The sequence below is a fragment of the Hypomesus nipponensis genome, chromosome 9 (genome assembly GCF_054491055.1).
Source record: "Hypomesus nipponensis isolate SF chromosome 9, ASM5449105v1, whole genome shotgun sequence".
NCBI lineage: Eukaryota > Metazoa > Chordata > Actinopteri > Osmeriformes > Osmeridae > Hypomesus > Hypomesus nipponensis.
The window spans coordinates 5719518-5745711 of NC_140369.1; the positions used below are offsets into that span (position 1 = coordinate 5719518).

The 26194-nt window shown below is 41.9% G+C and overlaps 5 protein-coding genes and 1 pseudogene across 8 annotated transcripts; all 6 read right to left on the bottom strand.

Annotated features, from left to right (window-relative positions):
* Positions 1-237: 237 nt before the first annotated feature.
* LOC146272503 (delayed-rectifier potassium channel regulatory subunit KCNS2) lies at positions 238-4989 on the bottom strand. The gene is made up of 5 exons (XM_084705160.1): positions 4678-4989; positions 4408-4584; positions 4049-4255; positions 3666-3941; positions 238-2171 (listed from the first exon to the last, which is right to left on the bottom strand). The coding sequence occupies exons 1-5, from the start codon at positions 4981-4983 to the stop codon at positions 1611-1613; spliced, it is 1527 nt and encodes a 508-aa protein (XP_084561286.1). The 5' UTR covers positions 4984-4989; the 3' UTR covers positions 238-1610.
* Positions 4990-7217: 2228 nt separating this feature from the next.
* On the bottom strand, positions 7218-11371 carry LOC146272504 (odorant receptor 131-2-like). The gene is made up of 2 exons (XM_084705656.1): positions 8630-11371; positions 7218-8501 (listed from the first exon to the last, which is right to left on the bottom strand). The coding sequence occupies exons 1-2, from the start codon at positions 8840-8842 to the stop codon at positions 7695-7697; spliced, it is 1020 nt and encodes a 339-aa protein (XP_084561782.1). The 5' UTR covers positions 8843-11371; the 3' UTR covers positions 7218-7694.
* A 132-nt stretch (positions 11372-11503) lies between these two features.
* LOC146272505 (odorant receptor 131-2-like) lies at positions 11504-15132 on the bottom strand. The gene is made up of 5 exons (XM_084705787.1): positions 14820-15132; positions 14450-14539; positions 13831-14018; positions 13463-13607; positions 11504-13294 (listed from the first exon to the last, which is right to left on the bottom strand). The coding sequence occupies exons 3-5, from the start codon at positions 14007-14009 to the stop codon at positions 12623-12625; spliced, it is 996 nt and encodes a 331-aa protein (XP_084561913.1). The 5' UTR covers positions 14010-14018; positions 14450-14539; positions 14820-15132; the 3' UTR covers positions 11504-12622.
* Positions 15133-15266: 134 nt separating this feature from the next.
* On the bottom strand, positions 15267-19382 carry LOC146272506 (odorant receptor 131-2-like). Of its 4 annotated transcripts, none has more exons than XM_084705786.1 (7): positions 18564-19382; positions 18153-18304; positions 17754-17800; positions 17346-17393; positions 17030-17210; positions 16128-16520; positions 15267-15951 (listed from the first exon to the last, which is right to left on the bottom strand). In XM_084705786.1, exons 5-7 carry the CDS (start codon positions 17192-17194, stop codon positions 15475-15477), a joined length of 1035 nt encoding a protein of 344 aa, XP_084561912.1. In that variant the 5' UTR covers positions 17195-17210; positions 17346-17393; positions 17754-17800; positions 18153-18304; positions 18564-19382; the 3' UTR covers positions 15267-15474. The 4 variants fall into 4 exon arrangements, with proteins under 4 accessions (XP_084561912.1, XP_084561909.1, XP_084561910.1 ...); XM_084705783.1 differs by having other exon boundaries at positions 18153-18333; XM_084705784.1 differs by having other exon boundaries at positions 17980-18333.
* Positions 19383-19398: 16 nt separating this feature from the next.
* LOC146272507 (odorant receptor 131-2-like) lies at positions 19399-21313 on the bottom strand (annotated as a pseudogene).
* A 1750-nt stretch (positions 21314-23063) lies between these two features.
* LOC146272508 (odorant receptor 131-2-like) lies at positions 23064-24602 on the bottom strand. Its single transcript, XM_084705684.1, has 2 exons — positions 24447-24602; positions 23064-23888 (listed from the first exon to the last, which is right to left on the bottom strand). Exons 1-2 carry the CDS (start codon positions 24600-24602, stop codon positions 23064-23066), a joined length of 981 nt encoding a protein of 326 aa, XP_084561810.1.
* Between the last annotated feature and the right edge of the window lie 1592 nt (positions 24603-26194).

The following is a 26194-nucleotide window of genomic DNA, read 5'->3' on the forward strand; positions in this document are numbered from 1 at the left end:
ATCTGATCTCCATCTCCTTCAAGATGTCTTGAGGTTTGGTTCAGTCCGAATACAACTTGACATTAAATAAGCACATCTGGTGTTATTCTGCTCTTGGTTGCCAAATACATACTGTAGTGTTTTCTCACAGACATTCATGGCCTGTATCAACAGGAGGGTGAGATGAGGGCAGTGAAAATGCAGTGTAGGCCACAAACTTCCACAGTATTCCTTAGCTTTACTTGATTACAATGTATTTTGTGCAACACATTTTACAAATGTATTTTTCATTACAATTCCATGATGTTTTGTTTAGCTATGTTTATGTAGTTAAACCCTTTAAACACAGACTTTGAGGACTTGTACATCTGATCAAACGACCCTCAAATACTTGAAAAACATCCTTGTATTTTCCTTAGGTCTGTCACTTTGAGGACCCTGTGTTACTCCTACGATGAAATCTGTTCCCAAGCTGCTGAGTGAATCGCTAAGCGTTCCACCTCAGCTTGAGTTTCATCTAATGCATAGGACAAGTCGTTCATGGCGGCCTGTTTTCCCAAGTCTGTCTGAGAGCAGTCACACTGGTGCAGCTCAGGAACTGGGATTACGTCAGAATTAAAGTCCAATGATGGGAAGAAAAAAAAACATCTTATCAGGCAGTTGTTTCACGAAATACAATTTTTTTCAAAACAGTATTTCAATCGAAAATTGAATAAGATTTCTGAACTGGTGCAACTGAAATTAAATGGATTCCAACTCTGGTTGCATCAGATTTCGTTTTTCTCATAGTTTCAAATATATGTTCTATAAGCCCCACTACTATTCTTTTGCAACAAAATCAACAAGAAGTCAGAAGTCATTGTTATTATCGTCAAGTGGATGTGATAGAGGAGAAGTGTATGGCCAGTGCAGCTGGAGCATACAGGCTTCTCCAAGGAAGATATCTGACAGCCTGGAAGGAACATTCAAGTGATCCTTTTTTTGTTGTCTTATAGGCTTGCTAGCCTACAATATACACTATGTACAAAGCTACTTAGCTACTTTTACATGAATTACAGCAGAGGTAGAGTTCCCTTAAACAACTATACATGTTGTTTAAGGGGAATCCTTTGTCTTCTATACTACAACTTACTGCTAGACAGTTTTATATTGACATAAAAGCAAGACAATGCTCAACAGTATAATCTTTCTTTTCTCTGACTCCACATGCCAAGCAGCCACATTTACCAGTGTAAGAAAGAAGAATACTCTGAGCTGTGCGTTCTCATTTGTGCCGTTGTTTCCTGGGCTACACATCCCTACTCAACTGGCAACAAGCATGCTTGTCTTCTGCAGATCACCACTGCTATACTGTGCTATACACTGCTATATGTAAAGTCACTTTGTTGATGCACACAGACATGAACACCAGCCAAATGCTGAAGGCACCATATCACTTTGTAAGATAAGTTATGCAAAAAGGTTTTTACAGTTCATAAACTGTTGACTCTGTAAAGGTTTTTGGATGCTTTGAAAAAGAAAAAAGATCAATGCATTATTAGTATGCTTATTACTTTAGCTTATGTCCACTGTGCCACTACCTTAGTAGTCATATCTCTCTAGTGAAACCCAATGCTAGTACAAAGAGACACTCAGAGTTGATACATATCCTTCTTCCTGTCCAGAGTTGAAGGATAGTCCACATAACTATAGTTTACCACCCCTCCCTCCTCCTCATCCTCCACTTCTTCCTCCTCCTCCTCCTCCTCCTCCTCCTCATCTAAACACCGGCTATCCCCATCAGACCCCTCGTCACCCTCCTCTTCTTCCTCGTCATTGTCGTCCTCCTCTTCATCATGCTCGTCACACCTGACCCTGATCCTCTTCCTGTTATTGTTCCTGACGGAAGCTTCCAGGGCCTTCTGCTTGCGATAGAAGTGGGAGAACTTGTTGAAGATGATGGTGATGGGCAGCGCCACCACCAGGGTGCCCCCCAGAATGCAGCCGCCTGCTGCCAGTTTGCCTGCCACCGTCACCGGCACGACGTCCCCGTACCCCACGGTCGTCATGGAGACGGTGCCCCACCACCAGCAGGCTGGTATGGTGTCGAGGCCGACGTCTTCCTCGTACTCTGCGGTGTACGCCATCCCTGAGAACACCGACACGCCTACTGCCAGGTACAGCAGTAGGATGCCCACCTCACGGTAACTGTGCTGCACAGGACACAAAATGGAGGATGGAGGAACACTGTTGGTGGGACAGAGTATAAGAGGTTATGGAGAGCAAGGCACGATATAAAGGACTAGGGGTTTCTAAAGATGCATACTACTATGACTGAGGAATAATCCTGTCAGGCTTTGCAAGTGAAAGACCCGGCTTGGCTCATTATTTATATACAGCAGTTTCTTTGTAGTCTAGTATAAAATGACTGTGAACTTCAAGTGCATTTACTTCAAATAGACTTTCTCAGACAGATATCGAGATTACGGGACAGTAGAGGTCAAGCTGGGATCGAATATAGCGTCCTGTAATTCTCTGCTCTTCTGGGAGTCTCCGCAGAGATACCACAGAAGAACTGAGCCATCCTAGATCCCCCATCAATTATGTAACACCCTCCTCTACACCTGAACACTCGGCCTAAAACAGATACCATGTAAGCGCACCATTTCATGGTCGGAACAGCTGTTCACATAAATGCACTTTGCGTACTTTATGAAATAAAGGTGCACTCCAAGTTTGAATCTGACTCAATCAAGGCAGAAGTCCTTATTGAAAGTTGGGCGGAAAAATTTCCAATAAGCGGAGCTAGTTCAGGCATGGCACTCGGGCAGCGCGGCAAATCACCCGTAGCCGACAGCCATAGGCTCAGCTCGTTCGGCGGCGTTATAAGACGCTCACATACACGCACTCGCATCCTCGCGGACCTTAGTTCTGCACTGCTGCCGCCCACGACCTACCCCTTTCCCCCCCCTGTTTTCTGTCTGTTCTCCCCGTGGGGGATTTCACTCGTTGCTCCCTGCCTCATGTCATGCATGCTGCAGTGAGGGAAGGGAGCGCTTCCCCTTGTACATCCATTCCGCCAATGTGAAACCCTTTGTCATGTGTATGAATAAATGGTGAAATCAATCACGTAAGTGTCTTGACTGAAATGCAGATACATGATATTTTGTGGTATGATACTTTAGAGCTGATTACAGTAGTGAGGTAAGACAAGTTACTTATATTGTACATGTATCTTGTGTTTGAGAATGCCATAGTAGACATTGATACGTGAAAATCCATGATCCATGCTATGTTTTGTGATATAGTAGTAGTAGCTATTCTCAGAGCACTACAGTGGCAGTATGAAGTGTCCCCATCAGTGGCAGGACATATACTTAACAGTTTTCAGAAATCTGTTTCGAGCAGATAAAATGTATCAAACAAAGCTTATAAGAAAAGCAAACTAATTTACTTGATCTATTTTTGTGTTTAAAACAACCAAAATGGGGTTTAGGGGTTTTCAGAGGACAAACAAAGAAAGCTTCACACAATATTTTTTATTAGCATAACCTGTGTATTTAAACCCTACAGTACGGTGCTGTAGTTGGCTTGGCCACCCACTGTGGAATGTAGATCCCTGGAAGTGTCTGGTCAACATCACTACCTGTGTTACTGTGTTACTATGTCAGGGTGGTATGTTGTGAACAACTGTTAGTGTTTCCTACCCGTAGCGTAGCGCCCAGGGAGCGCAGGCCCGTGGAGTGTCTGGCCAGCTTCAACACCCTGAAGACCCTCATCAGTCTCAGCACCTGCACCAGCCGCCCCAGATCCCCCAGCTCCGAATCGCCCCCCGCCGCCAGGTCGAACACCAGCGTGATGTAGATGGGCACCACGGACACCATGTCGATCATGTTCAGCGGGTGGTGGAAGAACTTACGGCGGTTGGGCGCCAGGAACATGCGTGTGACCACCTCGGCGGTGAACCAGCAGGTGCACAACACCTGTCATATTACTGACAAATGTGAGTTTTGAAAAGAACATCTGTAGATGTACAGACGGACAGATGCGTACATAGATACATACACACATAGGTAGATTACTGACTGACCTCCAGGATCTGCATGGTGGGGTCGTCCAGCAGTTTGCCGTCTGCGTCAAAGTTCTGGTACTCTGGGATGCTGTTGATACACATGGTGGAGATGGAGGTGAGCACCACACAGATGGACAGCAGACTAAAGAGCTTGGAGGGGATGGAGTAGCCAGGGTTCTCCAGGGTCAGCCACAGGCACTTCCTCATTTCGCCAAAGCGCACATCCTAGGACAGGGGCGGCATGGCGGGGCAGAGGGGGGAGGGGGGGGGAAAGGCAGGTAGACCAGGAACCAACAGGGTTTGATTTTGACTGAATACTGAACGCAGCTTTTTGAAGTTTTGAATGGATATTTGACCCCCCTCCTCCCCCAGCTCACCTGGAAGTGAAGCATGTCTCTGTTGAGGTCTGAGATCTCATCCACGGACGTGTCCACGCTGCTCACCTCACTATCCTCATCCCAGCTGCGATGGCGGCTCTCCAGCTTGCGGTCATGGTAACGGTAACTGCAGCAGCTGTCCAGAAAATACTCATTGATGCCCCAGTACTCTATCTCCTAGAGAAAAGATGAGATGATTTGTTACAAAATGTACTTGCTTCAATCCCTTCCCAATCCCTCCCTCCTTATCTCTCTCCTTTCCATTCCCACCTGGCTGAAGGAGAAGACACAGAGCTCCTCCATGATGTGAAGCTTGCCCGTCTGGTAAAAGTGGAGAACGTAGGGGAACAGACCCGGGTTCCGGTCGAAGTAGAACTCCCTCTGCTGAACGTCATAGTCGTCGCACACCTGCAGGATGGCCTCTTCCGACTCACAGGCCAGCAGGCGGCCCAGGCGCGTGTCTGGAAACTTCCGCAGTGTGCTGGAGCACAGGCTGCGCTTCAGCCCGCCCACATTGACATGCACCAGGGGGTCCTCGGGGTCCTGGACCCAGCCGGGGAAACTCTCCTGCACCATGTTGGCCCCCTCCTTCACTGGAATACACACAGAGACACCCTGCGTAGTCTTATGGCCCCCTACATCTCTCTCTCTCTCTCTCTCTCTCACACACACACACACACATACATACACACAGAAAGAAAGAAAAAAATGCCTACTCAAGGAAATAAAACAATTATATATCCCTCCCTCTCGTATAATCTAGCATGGTTTTCTCAGCTGAGGTAACCTATGTGCATTTTGATAATGGTACAGTAATTGCATTTTATTAGACAATATGGGGAATTAGCGTCTATGCCTCAAAGTTTATGTAATGATCCAGTAGTCTCTGCAGACTGAAGCTAAACAGATTAAACACACTCTGGGCCTGCTGACACAGCACACTTTACACAGACCACTTTTATAAGATCACCCGTCTCACTACCCTTGAGCTAAAAGCCTCATATAATGTAGAGATCCTGTTCTCTCTGCTGCCTAGTTTGGAAAGAAAATGCAGGCCAGTTCACCTTCCTGTGGCCTAACCCAACAAACCAATATCACACGCTTTGAGGAAAGGGAAAGTGAGATTAGGTGGCTTGCAATACCATTTTTACCTCAGGTGGGTGAGCGGTTAGTGGATTACACTTTTGACCTGTGAACATGATTACTTTTCTCTTCTTGTGGACACTTGATTTATTGTGGCAGGTGTCATCTGAAATAGACCACCTGGTGGTGAAGGTAGGTCTGTACCATAGAGTTAAGTCTATACTTCCCTCACTCTTTGTCTCTCTCACTCTTATGCCGCTGATCATTAACCTTGCTGTAAACACCTGTGACATTGATCGGTCACGGACACGGTGCTCTCACACAGGGGGTCCCCTCCCCTTCCTTGCCGCCCTTTTTTTTACACAAGTAGAGAGGGTGATACTTCATCCTCATTCGTAGATGTTTGACGCCGAATATACAGAAAATCCCTACGTCCCTTGTGTTTTCTTCCAAGATATTGTCTACCTTATGAACACAGCCAATGATGGATGTAAGCGTAGCCTAAACATGCACCATGGAGTTACCACCGGAGCCCAGTCCTACAGGGGTTCCCTAGCAGTTTCTAAACTACTTCTAAACAGTTGACGAAACGATGATTAAGTGGTTTAAGCCTATGCTTTAAACGAAGCTATGAACTGTTGATACAAGCCATTAGGCTATTTGGCTACCTTAGCAAGAACTTGGCATGTCCAGGTGTTGCCGTTTGTGACGGGATGGTAGCCTACCAGCGGCACAGCATAGTCCAAGGAGGAATGTAATTAACCGGGCTTAGGCCTATACATGTTTTTAATATAGGGTAGCCAAAATTGTGACCTCTGGCTGTTTATGTTCCAGGGTTTCTCTCAGATAAATCATATTAAGACGATGCATCTCTACACAGAACTCCCAAGAGAATTGCTCACTATACGCATACAGACAAGTCGATGTTATTCTGACTTTCAGAGGAAAAGAGAAGTCCGATTTAGATCACAGCAATGGAAAATGTTGTATAACCCTATACAGATGTATACATTCAGAAACAAGTAAGTGGCTAAACATGTCAACATCCCTGGATCTTAATACAACTATTGGTATAAATTCATCAAACTTTGTTTTCTTTACAAACATTAGATACTTTAAAGGAGACATACCTTAAAGTTAAGTGTGCTTCTTTATCTTAACCTGGGTTGCATCATGGACAAAATGTCTGCTTCTATCCCATTGTTTAATCAAGACAAGTTTATCATTATTAAACATCCAGAAGAAACCATATCATTTTGAGAGAAAAAATAAAATAGGCACCTAATCCTCTAAAATATCTCACTTAGGCAGCCTATCCCAGTCTACTCAAATTCGAAATTCTATCTTATATTAGTAGTTCACCTTGCTCCCGGCTCCGTCACGTTCTTGACAGCCTACTATCAGTGCCCCATTCCCCGCTGTGATTTTGGGTTGGTCTGCACAATCAAGAAGAGGTTCATCGGCATTCTACGCCACTCTTCGGTTTGTGCCGAATTGATGTCTCGCCAACTTGCCTTGCTCTGAAATCCAATCTGTAAAAAGTTCCCAATATCAAGGATTCTACCGAGAATGCATGACATTTCCACAAGAAGGTCTATTTCAGTTGCACAACTTCAATAAATCAGATAATAAGAGCAGTCGTAGAAAGCCTTAGTTTTTGTCCGTTTATTGTCCATTTACACAACACAAAGAAAAAAATAAGTGTAGTTACACTCGAAGAGTGTTGTAGCAATATCATTGATAATGTATTTTTTATTCGTAGTCAACTTAAACGGGTTCTTGAATGCACAATGAGCGTGAGTGCTTAACCTTGTGTTAATAAGAAGTCGCCATTCTGGCTTAGTACAACAGCTTAATTTACACAAATGTTGACTCTTAAGACACACCAATGAAAATATATTGGGTGTTTGTCCTTGACAAGTGCTACATCTAGTGTTCAAATTTCTCCACTGCACCTACACTTTACCATGACAAATATGAGATTTACATTACATTTAGTCATTTAGCAGACGCTCTTACCCAGAGCGACTTATAAGGTAGCACAGATGCAAATAGATGTCCATATCTTACTGCCCAGTCCCAGTAATGAATAATGCTGGCCAAGTCTGCACATTACCCTTCCCTTACAAGAAGGTATTCTTTTGAGCACCTACTGGCCTGGCAATGATGGGATATTCTGTTGTATGAGAAGTGTATCTTTATCTTCATTCTTTCAAAATACTTTTTCCAACTTTATTTATAACCCCTCCCCCACATACCTCTAGCTTTCTCCTTGCACCCTTAAAACTCTTACTTTTCCTTTGAGCAGCACTGGGCCTGACCCTTGCAGTAGTTTGTCTGCAAGACAGGGAAACTTTGATGCAGTTCAGCATCTTCTGGTCTCTGACCCCGTAGATGAGTGGGCTGAGGAGGCGAGGCAGGATGTTGGTGAACAGGAAGGTGGTGAACAGGATGGTGGTGCGTTGCTGGGGGAAGGCATGGAGAAGGACCATTTGGGTGAGCGGGGTGAAGTAGGCCAGCATACAGATCAGGAGTTGGAGCGCGTGGAGCAGGATGGTGTTGCGGGCCTTCACGGCTGAGGCCTGGTCCGTGGTGGCCCTCCTCGCGGCAAACATGACCTTGAGGTAGGTGACGATCAGCGTTAGGAAAACAAAGGACAGGTTAATGACCTGGACGGCCACGGATTGGTCTTGGTGGAACGGCGTGTAGTTTACGGCGGCTACGTAGCACCGAATCTGAGAGGAGAAGATGGCAAGAGGCTGTGTGACGAGCAGGAGGATGATGTCGCTGAGACTGGGAACCAGGGAGACACACCAGATCAGGCCAATCAGAACATAGGTGCGGCGGACCGTGCAGATCTGGGCGTGGTGGAGCGGGCGGCACACGGCAATGTAGCGCTCCACCGCCATGCCCGCCAGGTTGAACGGGCTGTTCCGATTGGTCGTCGCCGCCAGAAGCACAAGGAAGCAGCAGAAGGATAGGTTGATAAAGGGAACGAGGTACGACAAGATCTGCATCACAATAAGAATAAAAAGTTCAAAAACATTCATCGATTCAATGACATCTTTTGCAATCGGTGCACATTTTTGGACTCGCTCCCTAAGCAAACACAACTGAATCATAGTGACCCCATGCTGACCTGTACAAACACCGTAATGGTCAGCATGAGGCTGTCGTTGAGTACCAGGTGTATATAGAGAATGTAACGCGGGTCACACTGGAATGTGGCATTCCGGAAGAAGATGTACACGAAGAAACCGTTGATGGTGTTGATGAAGACACCCAGAAAGCAACTGACAAAGTTCTTGATGAAGGCATTGTTGAAATCATCCATTGTGGTAGTGAAGTTCATAGCATCTGTGGTTGGTCTCACTGCACACTCTCTCACACACACACACACACACACACACGCACACACAGACACCCAAATACACAGTACATTGAAATACAGCTTGGTAGAGCACTTTCTTCAGATCCGTACCTGTCACTCACAATCACAGAGAAACAATACTGTATACAACATGCATTTACCTTGAGGAAATGAAGCAGAATCTCAGAACTAGAGGAGATTACAACACAATACAGTCTTAAACTGAAAAAAAAGCTTCCCACCTCAATGTGAATGGCAAACACAGGTAAAAAAAAAAGTGACACCCGAATGTTGTCATACTACTACTACTATTTTTCTGTAGATCGTACACATATGCTTACTGTGATCACTGTTACAGCAACACCTACCTCAAGGCAGGAGGCTGGGGCAGGAACCAACACACACCTGATTACAGTCACACACACCTGGTCCCACAAACTGTGTCTGTTTGAGTAACTGATTGTTGGGCTGGTCGGACTGCCTGGTTGTCCACCTTGTTAACAACCTTCCTGTCCCTGTCTATGGGACCAGCAGGTAAAATAAGAAGGTAGAGGTTTATATAGCTGCTCTCTGAATGAGAAATGAGAGAAGAATGTCTGTAGGGACCAGCTGAAATAGGCAGAGAGAGAGAGAGAGAGAGAGAGAGATGCCTTGTTTTGATAATGGTGATGTTTATTCAATTGAAATAGAGTCTTAGTCTGTTTCTGAAGTTAGGTTCATCATTATGTTGTATTTCATAAGGATTTTACATATGTATATATTACATATGTTTAAAAACCTTAATTTAATATCGATATCAGACCAGTAAAAATAATATTCAACTAGAGAGCATACAATTTCTGGGGAAATTGTGAGGGTGTGCTTGCGGCTGCCCCAGCTGCCCATTGTCTTCTGGTGTTTACATATTTAAAAAAGCATTTAAGTGTATGACTGCAGTTCTGACCATTGTGTTCCCTTGATAATAAGTTTGTAAAAATTACATGCATCACTCAGATGGAGGAGAGGTGATACTGGTTGGTTGGAAGAGAAGGAGGCTAAATGTAGCTCATGAAGATGCAGCGCTAGGTAACTTATTAAATTGTAATCAGATAAACAACTTGTTGGTTGCCCAACAAGAGGAAGACACAGCATCTGCTTCTTCAACTACTTAATCCTCTAAGGGCACCTGTTGCACCGGGTTAGAAAGACATCAGCATAATGTAGCTAATTTTACACAATACATTAAGGATTAAAAAATCAACACCCATCTTTGCTATATTTAAAGGGTCAATTGTAGGCTATGGGACGTCTAATATTACAGTTAGTCTAATTATGTGTAAGACCGTGTTTTTCAAGTGGTGGGTCCCAACTCCCGACCCAAGTGGATCGCAAGCTGGTGTAGGACTTATTGATTCATAAAACCATCTAAACTCCATATATTAATGTTTTCTGTTATTTAAAAGTAAGCTCAGACGTATGAATGGAAAAGGCATCTTTGTAAACCATCCTGGTCTGTTGTTATGTGTAAACCGAACATTTCACTTAGCTACTTGACTTTAAATAATCACTTTGTATTCTACCAAATACAACAAAGCTGACTAGACTAGCTAGATTTTTTTTTAGCTAACTGACTATCACTACGGAACTAGCTGGTGGCTGGACGATTTGTACAGTACCTCCCAGAAGAGGTCTGGAACGGAAAACTAACAAGGTAGCAAGTTAGCTGTAGCTAGGTCTAACACTTGGTAACACTGCAGATAGTAGCAGATGTGCTGGGGTAACAGCTAGAGCTAACTCCTCTGTGAAATAGCAGGCCACTGTTTCCGAAAATAGATCTACTAGCTTAGCTCTAATAATATCAGCGTAGTAGCTATAGAGCTATCATATGTAGCTAGCTAGCTACATTTCACAAACGTGTTTCATATCACAATGTAAAACGAAAACATTTGGCAGACCGGTGTAAAAATTGACCTAATCTCTATGACTTAAATGTAATTGCAAGTTTTTCCCTTCTCGTGATATTTTCAGGCATTTAGCCTACTCATATTGCATTCATTCATTAATAAAGAACCCCCTTTGAAGCTTATTTTAACAACGATCGTACCAGCAGTAGCTATCTCAGATGGAATCGCGATTGAAATAGTACCATCTGCTAACTGAAAATATGCCCCCAAAAACGTGAATAAGCTTGACATTTAGTTAGGGGAAAATCACTCATTCATAAAAATGTCAGTGGTAGCGATCATTGTCAGTAACAAGGCAAAATGCGATATAGCCTTGCTGTGTGGAGAAGCTGCCCCGGTAAATTGTAGGCTACTACTACTTACTAGCCTGTCTTGGTAGCGATTGCGTTGGTTTAATTCGATTTAACGTTACTTCCGTTGTACGGTCTAGGCTGAAATGAATTATTTTCATAAACAGATTGACAAAGTTTAGGCTGTGGCGATGGAGTTCAGGTTAGTAGTCACTAGTCAGATAGGTTCACCTATTGAAAGACTTTTGAAGTAAGGGGTAGTGCCGAACATGAGCCGCCGTTTGACATCCTACGAGCTGTTAACAGCTGCAGTGTGGAGATGTTTTTTTTAGCTTACGCTACTACAGTAGCGTTCTTCTAGACTAGGCTACAGTACAGCGTTGCAGTGAGCTACACTGGTTTGAAACCACAGGTAATGATAATTTCACCAACAAATCGTTTAGTTGTAATCGAATGTCATAATAAATCCTACAACGAAAATGTATTTGTGAGGAATGTTTATTTTAACGATTGAAAACAGATGCATCAAAGACCGCAGTAGTATGTGTTGCCCGGGCAACAGAGGCTAATGTCATGATGCTAATGCTTCAGTGAAATTGTAGACTACCGTTTCCGAAAGTAGATGTACTTCCTTAATAATATGACCTTATATTGTACATTACACATCACAATTGTGTGTCATATCACAAAGTAAAATGAGCAAATAGTTATCACCCAGGCCTCTTTGTTTGTGGCGTTTCTGCAGCTGCCTTGCTGTAAAGAAGTTAGCCTAAGCCTAGCCATCTCCCAGAAGTTAACGAGCTGCTAAACTAATGTTCTGCTAGAGATAGTCACGCGAGTTTTCGTGACGTTAGTGGCGTCAGTGACTGGGACGTTAGTGACGTTAGTGGCGTCAGTGACTGTGGGTAGCAAGTTAGCCACCGTTAGCTTCACTTTTCGTCACTAAAACGTAATTTCTACTAAACCGTGCAACGGAACGTAAATCCCGATACAAGCAACTCAATCGCTACCAAGACGAAACTTTTGACACCTAGGTTGCCTATAGGTAGTCCAAATATTGACAAAGTTTTAGGGGTGGGAAAATAAATAAATAATAATATATATGTGAGATAACAATGGTTGTGCCCTTGCCGAAGGCAAAGCACACCCAATTAATGGATGCTTATAGATCCATGTGTATGATAATTTTATTTACAGAAACAAATTTCCATTACTGGGTATGATCTTAGATTTGCAGGCCTATGATGCATATTTATAAGGTTTTCTGCAACCATGTAGTGAAGGTGGTTTGCAACCCTGGTAATACAGATTAATGTGTAAGATAACAAAGCAATCTTAAATACAAGGCCCAGATGTTTGTGTATATTATTTACACGTTTTCATCAACCTGTAGTAACTAGAAAAATCTGTAACAGTCAGCATTGTTTTATACAGGATCAAGTCGATTCTTTTTTTGTCTTTTTAGTTAGCACCAGAAACATGGTGAAATATTTACTTTTAGTAAATGGCAGAAAACGGATCGTTCAGGATCACTTTAACTTCAGCAGAACGCTGGGCCTGACACGGCTGGTCCCGCCTCCACAGCTCAGGTGGCGGGCCCAGTACTTCCTGAACTTTTCATCCCGAAAACCGTAAATCATAGGACTGAGAAAGCGTGGGATGATGTAGACCAACAGAAAGTTGACATAGCGGATCTCTAGGCTGTAGAGGGGGAACAACGCGATGAGCTGCGCTTGCATGGAAGGGACTACAAAGGCCAGCATGCATAGCAGCAGCAGCACGCCATGGATCGCCACAGTGTTCCTGGCCTTCTTCACAGAGACTAGGTCAGAGGAGGCAGCGCGTGCCGCCAGCATGATCTTGCAGTAGGTATAGAGCAGGGTCAGGGCAACAAATGAGAAGTACAAGCTGTCGAACACCAGGTTCTTAGTGTAAATGGAGCTGTGACGAAAGAGAAGAGATTGGTCGCAGAAGATAGAGATGTAGAAGAATCCGGGGCGCTCTTTGGCCAGGGTGATGAAGAGGTCCGTCAGGGGTACAATTGCTGTCAGAGCGAGGATGAAGATGATGAGGACTATGGTTCGAGGCACGGTGCACATGTGGCCGTAGTGCAGTGGGAAGCAGATGGAGATGTAACGCTCCAGGGACATGCCTGCCAGGATCAGGGGGGTGGAGCGAGTTGTCAGCACGGCTGTCATCACCTGGAGAGGAGAGGACGATGGAAGAGAAGAGATAGATGGTAAGAATCAATGAGTCTTGTGGTATTCTCTCACTCAGATGGTCCCCCAGACATCACACATAAACATACACACACACACATAACACACACATACATACACCCACACATAGTACATCGAAACACACTTTACCAGCAGGCAGCAGATGGAGGCATGAATCTTGAAGAAGATGTAGCTGACCACGTAGAGGGTTGTGACCAGGGTGAGCAGCAGTGCATCGTTGACCACCATGTAGATGAACATGATGTAGCGTGGATCCTCAAAGAACAATGAATGCCTGTGACAAGACAGCTTAGACTGTCAGTTACTCCTGGTCCTGTGCTGAGCAAACAATCGTAGTCTGAGTAAACATTTAAAAACAATATTTGAACTAGAGTGGTTGGCTACCTACAAACACACACAGTGTGCACACACATCTACACACACACACACACACACACACACACACAAACAAACAAACACAAACACCCTGTGTCCATGAACAGTAGAAGCAGCAGTGCCTGAGAAAGGTGTGGACCATACTGCCGTTAATGAAACTAAGTGCCAGCCACACCAACATGGCCACGATGTTCTTAGTCAGCGCAGCACCAAAGCTGTCTTTGGGTGCACCTACAGCTCCCCCATTCAGGGAGGTGAGGTTGGTGGTGAAGGATGGATTGCTCAAGGTAGAGTTTATCATCTCACCACCCTGAAACGAGAAATTACGTGGAATGAATGGACACTTAGACACCAATTTAACAGATAAGGAAAGAAACAAGGGTTTGCATCCTTCCCTTATAAATATACAACTCTGGAAAAAATTTAGAGACACTGCACCTTTTTCTTTCATAAAAAAAAAAAGTTGAGAAGCACAATTTTGAGTGCGGAACACAACGGTAAAAATTTAAGAGGCCACTGCAAATTTGACCCTTCTGTTTTTTTACTCAAAATTGTCCTTCTTAACCTTTTTAAAAATGAAAGAAAACGGTGCAGTGGTGTCTCAATTTTCCCAGAGCTGTATATACAGTTTTTACAGTTTGTATATATTGTATATACTTCTACTTCTTAAAGTCCAATGTAAGTAAATTCAACCCAACGTAAAAACTTGGAAGAGGAAGAGAGAAGCAATAATCCACTCACCTGTTAGAATGAAAGAAAATAATCGTATTTCCTCCCTTGAATTCAAGTGGCCATCTTCTGAAACAAATGTGTGACCTCCCAAGATGTTACCTGCAAGACATTTTATATATATATTTTTTTTTGTTATCACTTTCAAAATACAAATCTCCCACTATTTCAATAGACAAATATAGGTCTTTTTTCAGGTTGTAACACTTAAAACTCATGTTACACATAAAAAATGGCAGTACTTGTATGTGTGCAGCCATGTATTTTAGAACTTAAAATAAGAATACAATCTGCATACTTTATAAAATGCCCTAGTTCAGATTTATTTATTTATCACAATTTTCACCAGATTTGTGACAAACTGTTTTTCTGTCCACCTTACCCAACAATCCATCAGCAGCACTAAATCCTCTTGTACACTGACATTAACAGACATTACATAGTATGATGCTATTAAACATGTACACCCTGACCTGACTACGTGTACCTGGTGTGTCACTACCAAAGACCACACAAGGCAGATTGGCTGCTGCCTTTTAAAGCTGCTGGGACTGTGTGAATGATTGATCAGTTTGCTGTGATGTCACAGGACTCAGATTAATGAGTGTCGGGGGGTATGAGGTCTCCACCAATAGGAGAGCAGACAGCCCATGTTGCCATGTTGTGTTTATGTGTTCATGTGTTTTCATTTTACTGATCCATGTTCGAGGGACTTTGATGTCCTTTTGCTGTTGCTCAGTGAAGAGAATGTGTGTTTCCATGATTAACTACTTTTACTTGGACAAAAGCAATAACAAGATTCTATATTTATTTTAATTTGTAAAGGATTTCCACATAGTTAAGACAGCTTAATATAAAACACATTTCAAATGATTATTGTTTGTTTGTGCGACCCATACATTACATTAGCTAATTGAAAAAGTATCCCATTTCATTTTCATACATAAGACTAATGAACCGGTTTAAACTTCTGGATAGTGAAATGCTTTCATACAGTACATTCAATAATAATAATAATTCAATATTGTTGTCACAGGTCATATTCCATTATCTGGTATGTCAGGAACAGCTCTAATGCTGCCAGGACCCGCCTTCCTTTCCGTTTCTGCACCAGGCTTTACCCTCTGGGATTGGGCGCTGCACCACTCACTCACAAAATACCCCCGCAGGTACTTCCTGAACTTCTGGTCGCGGACGCCATAGATGATTGGGCTGAGGAAGCGGGGCAGTATGTATACAATGATGTAGTTGGCAAAGCGGATCTCCGAGATGTTTTGGGGGAAGAGGAAGCGCAGGACAATCTCCACGCTGGGGGAGATGTAGGAGAGCATACACATAAGGAGCTGAGCCCCATGCAGCAGGATGGTGTTCCTGGCACGCTCCGCTGACGTCCTCTCTGTGGACAGGGCCCTGGCAGCAAACAGCACTCTCAGGTACGTGTAGACCAGGGTCAGGAACACGAATGAGAAGTACAGGATGTCAAAAACCTGGCGCTTATACGCCAGGATAGGGTCCTGGAGAAGGAGGAGAGGACAAAATTATGTATAGGATTTTCTGTACATAGAGTTTGCTCAAAATTGTAGAAGATATTTGCTCTGCGCTAAACATCCTTCCAACACAACCCCATGTGAATCCCACCACCGCTTTGTGTGGTTGGGATTTGAAACAACAACCGTGGACATTTTTCTACCTTGAAGACGTTGTGACGCAAGCAGAACACGGACGTGTGAAAGAAGCTGAGCGACTCGGTTGCCAGGGTGACAAATAGATCTGTGATGTCAGGAGCCACGCTTATGAACCATATCAGGCCAATTAGGATGTGGGTGCGACGCACGGTGCAAATCTCAGCGTGGCGAAGGGGGATGCAGATGGCGACGTAGCGCTCAATGGCCATGCTGGCCAGGTTGACGGGCGTGTTGCGTGTGGTGAAGACTGCGAGGAGGATGAAGAAACAACAGAAGGACACGTTGATGGTGTACAGGATGTAGCTGAGCAGGAAGAGGGTGATTGTGATGGTCAGCTGAATGCCATCGTTGATCACCATGTGGATGAACAAGATGTAACGAGGGTCCTCATAGAACACCTGAGAGAGGAGGATAGAGAGAACAGAGAGATGAGAGAGAGCGAGACAAATGGACTGACTGTAAGTGAGGTCAGTAATGTATCACCACATGCATTAAGTTATTAAGTAAATTCAATGAGCCAAATTAGCATTTTGCATGGAAAGTTGATCATTGTGACAGTGACATTACTTTATCAGTTTGAAAGGCAACATTGTGAAAAATTACTAACTTAACTCGCAGTCAACATGAATTTGAAAATTGATTATCTTTCATCAAACACAGTTAAAATAATCAATATTTGTTCAGGTCATCATAGAACAACTGATGAAGAAGAAGAGAGGAAGAAGACAAAGAGAAAACACAGAGATTGAAAGAGGAAAGACGGGTCAGGAATTTCACACTAACATATCTGTCGCATATCATGTAGCAAAATATTAAATGATAATAAACCATGGCTAGTAAATGGATGGAATGAAATACATGGAATAAACTAGACTACGTATAGGACAGGATACAGCAGGATACAGACCCTGTGTCTGGAAAAGGTCATCACCACTGCTCCATTGATGTAGCTGAGACTGAACCAGATCGCAACCACAATCAGGTTCTTGATGAATGCTGAGGTGAATGTGTCTCTGGCCATCAGCTCAGAGGGATGGGTCATGTTGTTTGGTGACCCGACAGATGAGTTCATGCTGCAGTCCCCTCAGCTGAGGAGAAACAAGATGAAGAGACAAAAAGAGAGAGAGTAATGTACTTGTTTGAACAAACAACCACTTTCAAGAGGTCTACAAAATCTACTTGAGAACTTGAATCACTGGAAAATCTCATAAAATGTACGTTACCTGTAAGAGGAGATTCTGAGCTGACAATGCATCTGCTTTTTTACCTTTCTACCGTTCAAACAAACACAATCAATCACTTAATATGTTAGGAGTTCACCAGTCAGAATGTTTGCATGTTCAAGTTATTATCAGACTATCATCTTAAGTTTCTCCATCTAATTTTTCTGCCTCGGGCAAAAAAAACTAATAACAGGATGCAGTGCATGTTGAGGTCAAACACTGAACTGTTGCATAAGGTGTGAGGTATTAACATTCATCATGATATAATTATATATATATATTGAAAAGAAATCCTGTTATTTCCTGTTCCTGTTTCCTTTTATTTACAATTAGGACTGCATCTCATGATTAACCCAGGACCTTTAATCCTGAGCGTGTGTTTTACAACAGTGATGTCCTCCTTCTCACCTTTGTTTTTTTCAGTCTGACCTCATGCAACAGTTGGTTTCAGAAGCCTGCTTGGTTAAACACAGCAATAGGTTAGATATGTGATAAGTTAATGTTTGCACTTCCAAATACAAGAAAACCAATATATATTCCTTTTCAATATTTTCAAGTTTTCTAACATGTTCACATTTTAAATGTACAAAACAACAAAAGTATGATGCCGCTAATACAGATTTAACCGTCTCACCTTTTCAGACAATGTCACAAAGTAGTCGTGTGAATCAATGCATCACCCCTCAGTCTAGTCCTCTCCAGAAAGTATCTACTACAGCAAGTCTCTCCAATCCAGTCTCCCAGGTTTGCCCTGCCCAGCCCACAGAGGTTTTGCCGTACGGCAAACAGAACTGCCTTTTTTCTTACCTGTCAATAAGTCTAGCCTCTACCACTCGCCTCAGCCAGTGGTAGGTACTTGCCAAGCACAAGCCTGTGGGACTGACAAATTACAAGCCTTGTTCAACTCCTTTTGTGATGTAGCCTACAAGGCGTTGTCGTCATCATCAGGTGATAGAGAGCTGGGGGAGTGATGATGATGATTTGATGACTGTGAATATGACAGAGAAAAAGATACACAGTAGATCATCTTTATTACTATCTACTTACTAACCGAGAGTGAGGTCATGCCGGGAAATATCAAACTGAGGCTGGAAAGTATGATACGGCAAAGCCGAGGTTTGATATTTCCCGGCATGACCGAACGGTCGAGGTTAGTAAGTAGTTTATTATATGGCATTTTTAGCTTCTTTTAATTTTTTAAACAAAAATAAATGGTACCTCTAGGCTAATTGTAGCTAGCTCTCAGGTCTTCTCATGGTGTGTTTCATGTGTTGCCTAGCAACTCATTGCTTTTGATAGAAGGCGGACAACATGGTTCTGCTAAAATGGCTTTAATTTCAACACAAAATAACGACACAAGTGATTCAAAGAGTCTCGTCTTCATCCTCACTTTCGATGACAAATCTTTTCAGCATCATCTGGATAGTAAAACTCAGTAGCCGACTCGTCGATATCGCTCATTTCGAAGCTGACGTCAGAGGGCAATACGGAGCCGTATTGACTGGCGAGGAGGGCAATACGTGGCTGGCATGACTACCCATTAGCCAATTAGAAAGCACGTACCGTTGTTGCCATATAATAAAGATATTTAATATGGAAGATGACTGTAGTATGAGGAAGATTTTTATGTGGTTGCTTTGCGATGTGGTCAGTAAACGCAGTCCATTTCTTGACTCTGACCACCAAAATACTGTTAGAGCTATGCCCTTCTGATCCATGATCTTCAACTGTGCTTCTTACATGCACTTTGGATAAGAGCATCGTCTAAATTTATAAAATACACTGCAAATGTTTTATTTATTGTGGGCCTTGTAAAAAAAACATCACCAATCCCAAAAAACTACTTTTATAATCTACACATTTATTGACACAGTAGAAGGCAGTAGGAAACAGTAGGAAAGCAAAATCAATTTTGTAAATTGATCAAATCACTCATTTATTATTCAAAGCTGTGTTGCTCCTACAGTACACAAAAAAACACTAACTTTACAAAAAATACAATCTGTGGGTGAGGATGGGGGGTGGGAGGATGGGGGGTGTAAACAAAGGAAATTACTCTTTTGTGGTAAGTTTCTGTTCATTCGATCCATTCAAAGACTACATCCAAAACACAGATCAATAATAACCTAACATTGCTCATTTATTGTAATGTATTATATATACTTTTATATATTAAAAAAGATTGCCGTGTTTTAACCATTGACCTCTGCAAGTGAACAAGTAAGCAGTCAGTCCCTTCTTGCTAACCGAGTCCGCTTGACGTTACGGAGAGTGCCATTCTATGGGTAGGTGCTGGCATTCACCCTGCACAGCAGATACCCCTTGAGATGCTTCCGGAAGGTCTGGTCCCTCAATCCGTACACGATGGGGCTGACAAAGCGTGGGATGATCTGCACGATCACGTAAGAGAAGAATCTATGCTCCAGCAGTTTGGTTGGGAAGAGATACAGCAGGCCTCCTTCCAGTGGAGAACATGATGCTTAAGTGGGTGTAAAGCAGAGTGAGCCACACCAGTGCCAGGAAGACATAATGGGGGATGTACTGATTCACACTCGTGGTCGTACTCTTGAAGACATTCTCTCGCCAGCAGAAGATCCTGGTGTTTAAGAAGCTGAGGGGTTCAGTAGCAAAGAGGGTGAAGACTTCTTTTAGGATAGGGATAGCACTCACCGCCCACATCAGACCGATGACCATGTAGATGCGTCGGACGGTGCAGATCTGGGCGTGGCGCAGCGGGATGCAGACGGCGATGTAGCGCTCTATAGCCATGGTGGCTAGATTGACAGGTGTGTTGAAGGTTGTGAAGATCAAGAAGACCAAAAGCAAACAGCAGAAGGACACATTCAGGGTGAACACAATGTAGCTGAGGACATGGAGGAGGCATGCCAAGGTCAGCTGAAGCATGTCGTTAACCACCAGGTGGATGAACAGGATGTAGCGAGGGTTGGTGTTGAACACCTACCGAGATAGATAAGCACATCATAGATCTATTTGTAATAATGGAAAAGCACCTGAAAAAAGGAAACTTTCAAGTCTTCACAATGTGCCTATTTTATAACGAATAGTTCTATATATCCACTGCTTTACAAAGGGTGGAGGAGAGCAGGTTCGGCAATGCCCCCCCAAATGGAATGTTGTGCCTCCTCAAAACATTTTTTGTTTAAGTATAAATGAGAAATACTGGCATTGGCTCTAAATTTAATATCAAGATGGCTACACTTTCCAGCAGAATATGCAGGTCTGCTCTTATTTTGACTCTCATACATGCTTTGTAAACACGTGCCCCTCTTGTGAAAAAAAAGTCCCCCCATTGAATTTGTTCTGGAGCCGAGTCTGGAAAAGAAACATCAGAAATTAAAAAAATTACATCAAAAGCTGATGATGACACAGATGTACAGATGTGAAAATGGAAATGAATTATGGATATTAGTTCAAGTACAGTTTACTTTATATGTAGACAAAAAATAACACAACTTATCCCTGAAACAGTCACATTTTTCAGTCACATTTCAGTTGTATTCCTCCAAGAAACATCAAAAGTTTTTTTTCACTAGTAACATTGCAAACTACTAACTAAAAACAGCTGTGCTTTCTCAACTGGGAAAAAATAAATAAAATGTTAAGTCACTCGACACATTTTTTAAAATGTTTTAAAATATGTAAAGATGCCTAAAAGATTGAGAAATGGAAATAAAGTATGTGTCTGTTTGTACCTGATGTTTTGTAAAGGTGTGGACCAGCGTGCTGTTGATGTAGTTGATGGAGAGACAGAGAGCCACCATGATGATGTTCTTGGTCAAGGCTGTTTCAAACGTGTCACGCTCCATCAGGACAACAGTAAAGTTGTTTTCCCCTGCTGAGAAGTTTATCTCTTTTACTTGATTTTCTAGATACCCAGAAAAAAGGTAAAGATCATTTTTTCTCAGTTGCTTGACCACATTTGTCCAAGCTGAGTCTTTTTCCTCAACAATGAACACACACAATTAATAGTTACACAATTGTATTTTAAATTGACTACAACCATAAACATGCCTTAACATAGTCATTCTCATGTATGTGTCTGTGCCGTTTGTTGATATACTGTGTGATGTAAAATATATAACAATAAAAAATTAGTAGCTATATCACAGTCTGTTCTTTTTTTCCTATTATGATTCCATGAAAGATGATCAGTGCAGAACAAGTGTTCCTCAAGAATATGAATGTCCAGAAATTAAAGCCTTTTCTTATTTTTCTTCATACAAGTTCAAGGTACCATCACAGACAATACAAATAAAAGAAATCACTTCAAAACCAGTAAAAGGTTCACGTTCCTGTTATGGGAATAATTTGTATCTGCTCAACTGATAAATGTGTTTAGTATTTCTAGTGTGTGTGTCACAGCAAAGGGAAAAGGACTTGTTTTGCTTGTTATGTTATGATGCAGATCGAGTAGATTCTAGTTATTTAAGCAGTTGAGAAAAAGGTTGTAGGACATGGTTTATATACAATGCTTGTCTTGGGAATAAAAAATGAAGGAATGGAGAAATTGCACATTAGGCTATGTTCATCAAAATGCATGTGTTAATAAAGCTTGTTCCATTAATGTAGCACATCGAATAGAACAGACGGCTCTTTTGACCAAAAAAGGAACCAGAACACTTTTTATCTAATAGTAAAAGTTCCATAATGCTCTTCCAGACCATTCTAACTCAAGTCAAGTAGTGGTTAAATAAAACCATGTTAAATTAATGTTAACTTGATAATCTTTGAAGATCGTAAAACAATGGTTTGTCTGTTTAAGTTGTTTATAATGTATACATTTTACAATACATTAATTTACAAGGCTAAGAGTGCCATACATTTGCAGTATATGAAGCAGTTGCATGTGATGCAGCTTGTATAATGTGCCTGTGCTCACCTCCGGTGAAGTTCTACAATGTGACTGTCTGGTAACCTTTCTTTCAGTCTTAAGTTTATGTACTTTGATTAGAGCCCTGGGATTGATTGTTTTTTGAGTGCAAGACACAGGTAGAGAGAGAGTGTGTGCATCATAATATTTGAGAATGAAGCCACGTTAGGCTTAAAGCAAAAACAAGAGCATTTGATTGGTTAGAATGAGGACCCTTCCCCAAGATCAAGAAATGTTCACACTGGGATACAAACAATCAGGGATTTTATGCATTTTATGCAGCTAACATAACTGTCAATCTGCATAATTATTTTTAACACTTTATCTTAAATAGTAAGTGAGTTGATTTGTATGCATTTACTTTATGTATGGTTTACTGTACTTGATGACCTGCCTCAATTAATTTTTTCACCACCACCTCAGAAAACACACAAATATTCTATTGTGTCTAAAACAGCAACATACAATAAAAAGAATGACACTTGGGAATTTTTCCAATGGCATTCATATGCTGGTTGCACATATGTGATTGTTACACAACGTGGTTCAAACTCGGTTTGTCTAACCAGACCAAAGCACTGTAAGCTGAGAACCAGGCTAATTCTCAGGTAATATTAAAGGCATCCTACAGGGAATGATTTTGTATTGTGTGTGGGCTGAACAGTGGTCAGGTAAGTTTCGTCAGTTTGCTGCAATTTGTAAAATACAAACTAAGGTGACTAAAATAAAAAATAAAATGTTTCTAAAATAGCTTGTAAGATTTCTGAACTGAAAGAAACTGTGACTGAACCCTCACCTCTGCAGGTCGGCAGTAAGCACCCTCTCACTTACAGAAGCCTTTTTTCTCTGTCACTGATCTTAAAGAGAATGTCATTATTTGGGTAGGTGCTGGCATTCACCCTGCACAGCAGGTACCCCTTGAGATGCTTCCGGAAGGTCTTGTCCCTCAACCCGTACACGATGGGGCTGATGAAGCGTGGGATGATCTGCACGATCACATAAGAGGCAAATCTGATGTCAAGCTGTTTGGTTGGAAAGATCTTGAGCAGTCCAGACTCCAGAAGGGAGTGCACGTAGGTAAACGTACACAGGAGGAGCTGCAGGCCATGCAACAGGATGGTGTTTCTGGCCTTCCTGGCATCGCCACTGGCAGCTCGCGCTGCGAACATGATGCTTAAGTAGGTGTAAAGCAGAGTGAGCCACACAAGTGCCAGGAAGACGTAAAGAGAGGTATTATTCCTCTCAATCATGAATGGGTACTGGAAGAGGTTTTCTAGATGGCAGAAAATCCTCGAGTTGAAGAAGCTGAGGGGTTCATTAGCAACTAGGATGAAAACATCTGGCAGGATAGGGATGGCAGTCAAGACCCAGATCAGACTAATGGTGATGTAGGTGCGTTGGACGGTGCAGATCTGGGCGTGGCGCAGCGGGATGCAGACAGCAATGTAGCGCTCTATAGCCATGGTGGCCAGATTGACAGGTGTGTTGAAGGTTGTGAAGATTGCGGTGACCAATAGGAAGCAGCAGAAGGACAAATTCAGGGTGAACAAAATGTAGCTGAGGACATGGAGGAGGCATGCCAAGGTCAGCTGTAGCATGTCATTAACCACCAGGTGGATGAACAGGATGTAGCGAGGGTTGGTGTTGAACACCTACGGAGATAAATAAGCATGTTATGGATCTATTTGCATTGAAGGAAAACCTCCTGACCAAAGGAAACTTTCAACATTAAAGTTGTCACAATATGCCTATTCTATAACAAATAGTTATATATAGCCACCACTTTTCAGATTAGGGTGCAGAAGAGACATCAGAAATTTGGAAAATTATATCAAAAGCTGATTATGACACAGATGTACAGTTGTGAAAATGAAAATTAATTGTAGAAATTAGTTTAAGTACGGTTTACTTTGTATGTGGACCACAGTGAACACATCTTTTCCTTGAAACAGTCACATCTGAAAACCTACAGTACTTAACTTGTAGTTTATTCTTCAGTTTTTTAAATTACACTTATAAAATGTTTCATTCAAGAAACTTAAAATAATACAAATTCACAGAACTAGTGACATTGCACCCATTTAAACCAGCTGTGTTTCTCAACTGGCCGGAGAAAATTGACAAAAATAACAAGAACTGTAAAAAAATATTAAAATGTTAAAATGCATAAAAGATGGAGAAAGGGAAATAAAGGATGCATCTGTTTGTACCTGATGTTTTGTAAAGGTGTGGACCAACATGCTGTTGATGTAGTTGATGGAGAGACTGAGAGCCACCACGATGATGTTCTTGATCAAGGCTGTTTCAAATGTGTCACGCTCCATCAGGACAACAGTAAAGTTGCTTTCCCCTGCTGAGAAGTTCATCTCTTTTACTTGATTTTCTAGATACCCAGAAAAATGGTAAAGAGAAACGTTTTTTGCTTGACCACATTTGTCCAAGCTGAATCTTTTTCCTCAACAATGAACACACACAATTAATAGTTACACAATTGTATTACTGAGTACAACCATAAACATGCCCGAACATAGTCAAACCTCATGTATGTGCCTGTGCCGATAGTTGACATACTGTATTTTGTAAAATATCTACCAATAAAAAACACGTGGATATATCACAGTCTGCTGTTTCTTTCCTAACATGATTCCATGAAAGATGATCAGTGCAGACAAAAGTGTTTCTCAAGAGCATGAATGTCCAGAAACAAAAGCCTTTCTTATTTTCCCTATACAAATTCTTAGTCCTATCAGAAAATACAACTGAAACACCAGGAAATCATTTCAAAACCAGAAAAGGTTCACATTACTGTGATGGGATTGATTTGTATCAGCTCAAGTAAGAAATTAGTTTAGTATTTGCAGTTCCTGTTTTACAGCAATGGGAAAATTGCACCCCAAAATGTTAGTTATGATGTAAATCAAGTAGACTCCAGTTATTTTAGCAGTTGAGAAAATTGTTGTAGGACATGGGTGCTATATACAATGCTTGTCTTGGGATGAAATAAATGAAGCAATGGAGAAATTGCATATTAGGCTATGTTCCTCAAAATGCATATGTTAATAAGGATTGTTCCATGATTGCCCAACAAATAGAACAGACTGCTCTTTTGCCCCAAAAAGGAACCGGAAAACTTTTTATCTTATAGTAAAAGTACCAGACTGCTCGTCCAAACCATTCTAACTCAAGTCCAGCGGGGGTTAAATAAAAACATGTTAAGATAAGGATAACCAGTAAATCCTTAAACTTGTAGTATTGTTACATTAATGTTAACTTGATTATCTTTGAAGATAGTATAACATTTTTTTGTCTGTTTAAATTGTTTATTATGTATACATTTTACAATACATTAATTTACAATGCTAAGAGTGCCATGCATTTGCAGTATATGAAGCAGTTGCATGTGATGCAGCTTGTATAGTGTGGCTGTACTCACCTCCAGTGAAGTTCTACAATGTGAAGGTCTGGTAACCTTTCTTTCAGTCTTAAGTTTATGTATTTTGATTAGAGCCCTGGGATTGATTGTTTTTTGAGTGCAAAAAAACAGGGAGAGAGAGAGAGTGTGTGCATCATAATATTTGAGAACGAAGCCATGTTAAGCTTATTGTATAAGCAAAAACAACAGCATGTTATTGGATAGAATGAGAACCCTTCCCCAAGGTCAAGAAATGTTCACACTGGGATGCAATCAGGGATTTTATGCATTTTGTTCTGCTAACATAACTGTCAATCTGCACGATTTATATAACACTTTATCTTCAATAGTAAGTGAGCTGAGTATGATTTACTGTACTTAACGACCTAGCTCAATTAATCACATTTATTAACACCACCACCTCAGAAAATGAGCAAAAATATTTTATTGTGTCTAAAAAAGCAATATAAAATCAAAAGAATGACACTTGAGAATTTTTCTGATGGCATTCATATGCTGGTTGCACAGATGTGATTGTTACACAAC

Bases quoted from the DNA above. Each gene is read 5' to 3' on its own strand.
- LOC146272503 (XM_084705160.1), bottom strand. From the start codon at position 4,983: ATGGTGCAGGAGAGTTTCCCCGGCTGGGTCCAGGACCCCGAGGACCCC. The intron at 4,585-4,677 runs GTGGGAATGGAA...TCTTTTCTCTAG, and splicing joins GTGTCTTCTCCTTCAGCCAG to GAGATAGAGTACTGGGGCAT. The intron at 4,256-4,407 runs GTGAGCTGGGGG...CCCCTGTCCTAG, and splicing joins GAGACATGCTTCACTTCCAG to GATGTGCGCTTTGGCGAAAT.
- LOC146272504 (XM_084705656.1), bottom strand. From the start codon at position 8,842: ATGAACTTCACTACCACAATGGATGATTTCAACAATGCCTTCATCAAG. The intron at 8,502-8,629 runs GTCAGCATGGGG...ATTGTGATGCAG, and splicing joins CCATTACGGTGTTTGTACAG to ATCTTGTCGTACCTCGTTCC.
- LOC146272505 (XM_084705787.1), bottom strand. From the start codon at position 14,009: ATGATAAACTCTACCTTGAGCAATCCATCCTTCACCACCAACCTCACC. The intron at 13,608-13,830 runs GCACTGCTGCTT...GTCTTGTCACAG, and splicing joins ATGGTCCACACCTTTCTCAG to GCATTCATTGTTCTTTGAGG. The intron at 13,295-13,462 runs GTAAAGTGTGTT...TCTCCTCTCCAG, and splicing joins CCTCCATCTGCTGCCTGCTG to GTGATGACAGCCGTGCTGAC.
- LOC146272506 (XM_084705786.1), bottom strand. From the start codon at position 17,194: ATGAACTCATCTGTCGGGTCACCAAACAACATGACCCATCCCTCTGAG. The intron at 16,521-17,029 runs GTCTGTATCCTG...CTCCTCTCTCAG, and splicing joins TGACCTTTTCCAGACACAGG to GTGTTCTATGAGGACCCTCG. The intron at 15,952-16,127 runs GTAGAAAAATGT...CTCCTTCTCCAG, and splicing joins TGCGTCACAACGTCTTCAAG to GACCCTATCCTGGCGTATAA.
- LOC146272508 (XM_084705684.1), bottom strand. From the start codon at position 24,602: ATGAACTTCTCAGCAGGGGAAAGCAACTTTACTGTTGTCCTGATGGAG. The intron at 23,889-24,446 runs GTACAAACAGAT...TTATCTCCGTAG, and splicing joins ACACCTTTACAAAACATCAG to GTGTTCAACACCAACCCTCG.